The 3777-nt window shown below is 42.5% G+C and overlaps 1 protein-coding gene across 2 annotated transcripts in view; it reads right to left on the bottom strand.

Moving 5' to 3' along the window:
* ctnna1 (catenin (cadherin-associated protein), alpha 1) overlaps positions 1-3503 on the bottom strand; it is a 70052-nt gene extending 66549 nt beyond the window's left edge. The window contains exons 1-3 of one of the 2 annotated variants that reach the window (XM_031858122.1): positions 3389-3503; positions 1463-1580; positions 1068-1263 (exon numbers count right to left, since the gene is read on the bottom strand). In XM_031858122.1, coding sequence (XP_031713982.1) covers positions 1068-1263; positions 1463-1567 — 301 coding nt within the window. In that variant the 5' untranslated portion in view covers positions 1568-1580; positions 3389-3503. Of the gene's footprint in view, positions 1-1067; positions 1264-1462; positions 1581-3187 lie in introns of both variants that reach the window. The other variant, XM_031858120.1, reaches the window with a different exon arrangement.
* Between the last annotated feature and the right edge of the window lie 274 nt (positions 3504-3777).

Genomic DNA, 3777 nt, shown 5'->3' on the forward strand with positions numbered 1-3777 from the left:
CACACACACACACACACACACACACACACACACACACACACACACACTTGTTACAATCAAGCTAAAACAAAAGCTGTGTGTATGTAGTCCAGCAGTCCTTTCTAAACTTCACTCAGTATCGGGGATGTCAACGATTTCATTTTCAGATTTACATTCAATTCATGCATTGTACATTGCATCAGAAAGAATCCCTTAAAACATGTAAAACAAAAACATAAGTAATATTAACTGTACATTTGTCAATGCTAGGGTTGGGTATCGTTAGGATTTGATCACCATTACTGTTACTGACCTTCCTTATCGGTTCAGTTCTGAACAGATACTCTTATCGATCTTTTTACTGAATATTTGCGTCCGTTTCTAGAGCAGCAACAGTGATGTTCACAGCAGCAAAGTTACAATATCAACTTAAATAATATCGCATGGACACAAATTTTAAATGGATAATATTGCTGGCAACACGATACTGAGTGAAGTTTAGAAAGATTGAAAAACAGACATCAGTGAGTATCACTCATTCACCCCGTCCCTCTGCTGATGGGATTCACTGCCGGCAGGGACCGTTGGTGGTGGTGGTGGTGGTGGTGGTGGGGGGGGGGGCTGCTTTGTCTCAGCCAGCGGGGAAGTTTACAAAATATTGCCAAAAATCAAATCAAATCAAAGCTACATGGCTAACTAAGCTAACTGGTTAGACTACATACATAACTTTTGTTTGAGCTTGTTTGCGTTTGTAAAACACAGAGGCGGCTTATTACCGGGTTCAGGTCCAGGCTTAGCGTTGCAATATAAACTGTGATTTCTTGGAGTGGGCGAGGTGATGACAGGGTATTGTGGGTATAAAATGTTAACCGTTTGCATGCCTAAAAGAAAAGTCTCTATTAATAGGCCTCCTAAATACCCCCATAGCAAAATCTATCAGGCTCAAAGCATATTCCTATTTCAAGGTCTTCCACCGGGGCAGAGGATGTGTACATCGCTTATGACTTATTTATCAGACCTCCTATCTTAAGAAGCACTCTGTACACGCTGGGAACCACACACTGTTGCAATATGCATTTTCACTATACCTTGCTTGCGGACGTCTTCCACGGCGGCAATAAGCTCATCCTTAAGGAATTGACTTTCCTTTGCAATCTTTTCTCCCTTGTCCAGGAAGTTCTGGGTGGCGTTCTCCACCGACGCCGCCAAAACATGAGCCTTCTTGGAGCGGCCCTTCTTCTTGTTGGACGGGCCTTTGTTGCTGGAGTTTACCAAAGTGGTGACCTGCGTCAGGGGTACACAACAGGTTCATTAACTGAAGCGGCAGCTCTGGGATAACGTGTCACTTGCTACTAGCGTTACATTTATATTCATGTATTTTATAGTACTTATTGTAACCAAGACCCCGCGGTCATTCCACCTACGAGCTATCTGGCCCCGTCCTGTTATTCTAAATAAAAGATGCACACTGTGTTTACATTACCTGTGTGACCAGGGGCTCCAGCAGCCTCTCCACAGCCAGAGTACGAATCTCTAGACTCTTTGGGTCCCATTTAAAGTTGATGTTAGCGGTGTTGATGTTTGTCATGGTGTCTGGAATTCTGGACATAAAAAAATTGGCAACGTCAGAAAAAGAAACAAGAAAAAAAAAGTTGAAATAGATGACCGGGGCCGAGTCAATTTCAGTCTTCGGATGCAACGATGAAATCAAATTTAGCCTGCACCAAACATGGACATCTTTGTCATAAAGGTCTTTCTTTGGGACAACAACGCTCTAGCCCTCGCAGAATGAAAGACAAAAGTAACACTGTGGCCCAATTTCGATTATTTCTTTTCTTTTCAGGCAGCGAGTGCAACTCCATTGATTAGCTGTCCAAGAGGGAGGGGCCAACACTCAGCCGGCCCTGAGGGAAGAGGGGCCTCAACTGAAATGTTGGTCAGCTGTATTATGAGAAGAATGTCTAGCTAGCCACTAACCTACATAGTCAACAAAGAGGCTAACATATGAAAAACAACAGGACGATGAACGATGACAACATAATGTTATTATATTGAACTGATATTTATAAAAAGGGTGTGCTTTCAATTTAGCCTACAAATTCAGCGTAATGCCTGCATTTGGATGAGGTATACTTGTTATGATCTATGGTCCCTTTTAATTTTTAATCCAAAAAAAGCCAGCCAGTAAGGATGGATGCCGATCATCTTTTCATTTCATCGTGGACATAAATCTAGAAGCACTTCCCTCCAACTCACAGAGACTTTAAACTTTAAGTACTTACAACCACTGCAAGGTTTCTCCTCCACTATAATGCTAAATGTCACTTCACACCTCAACATATTGTCTAGCCATGCAGATCGTGTTGGTGGCATTTGCGGAGGTCTGAGAAACTGTCTCAACTAGAATTGGTTGGTGGATTATTCAAACTAACGATCGCGGGGACATGTGACTTCCTCTCACCTCCTCTGTATGGGTGTGGCACAAGTCTCTCAGCCAGATATCTCAAAATCTGTTCAGATGAAACCAAAACTACCTGAGGGGTTACGATACTTGCATGTGATTTGAGTAAAATAAACCTCAACTCTCTCATCAAATTGACATAAAATCATTTGTATCAAGGGGCAACAGCACAATGGGTTAGTTTATGATAACTGAAATGTCCTTCCCGAAATAGAAACGCCCTAAATAGAATAATAACCCGTTGAAGCTAACAGTAATTACTAGTGGAGAGGCAACAGTGTGGACTCCTCACACACGTTAGCTGGGCGGTAATACCTACGGGTAATGCTAACGTTAAGTAGCTTAAGTTGCACCTGTTGCAACGTTAGCTAACTTTATAACATAAACGTTGGTTTTACCACACGAACTAAAGCAACGTTAACGTTAAATGACACGTAAATAAGTAAACGAGTAGACTATGCGGGTTAAATAGCTGTTGACTAAATTAACCGATTTTAAACAGTCGTTTTCTTAGTAATAGTGTAACACTTGAGCTTATTTATCTTAACGTTCACGTTACCTGCTAACGTATAGGGGTCCAAACACGGCACCTTGCTAATGCTAATGCTAGCCGACACAACAAACATTTACGCTATCTCGATTAGCCTTATTTAATGCTGCGACACGCGTGAACCATCGTGTAAGTGCGCTGTCCAATGACCTATTATATATGACACACAGAGTAGAAAGGCAACGTTGTAAACTTACTGGAAACAATCCACGGACAATAGTTTAAAAGTTCAAAATGGAGGAATGGGAATTACGGAGTTCCTTGCTTCAAAACTTTTCCTCCCTTTTCCTCCCTCAGTTGAGTTGCGATCCTATAACCGCGCACGGTACTTCTTCACGAAGAACTGTCGAAAAGTAGATACAAGAGATCACCAAGAGTGATCTCCAGCAGCTAGTTACCTGAAAAGTTTCGGTCAAGATTGTTTCGATGTCGCAGATTATTGCCCAACAATGGATGAGGCTGAGGGGAGGGGGGTGCTGGGGCGGTGACCGAGTTCCTGAACTTCCTGCAGCGGGGCAGGACGACCACAGGACACAGCAAGCCCGCAAACTAGGAGGTGTTCTGGGCGTGGCACCAACTGTACGTGCCCATATATGGATTAATTGTTGCGCCATGAATCTAGTGTCTACGTGCCAGGCTGAGCTGCGGGACAACAGTTTTACCTTCTTATCATGTAGAGGAAATGATAAACCTGGAAGTTAAACTGTTGGAATTTACAAATATATATCTGACAATGTTTGATGAAACATGTGTCCGTTTTTTTAGATGTTTTTTCTGCGCTTTTGAT

This window comes from Anarrhichthys ocellatus, unplaced genomic scaffold (genome assembly GCF_004355925.1).
Source record: "Anarrhichthys ocellatus isolate YVR2014 unplaced genomic scaffold, GSC_Weel_1.0 scaffold19, whole genome shotgun sequence".
In the NCBI taxonomy this organism is placed as follows: domain Eukaryota; kingdom Metazoa; phylum Chordata; class Actinopteri; order Perciformes; family Anarhichadidae; genus Anarrhichthys; species Anarrhichthys ocellatus.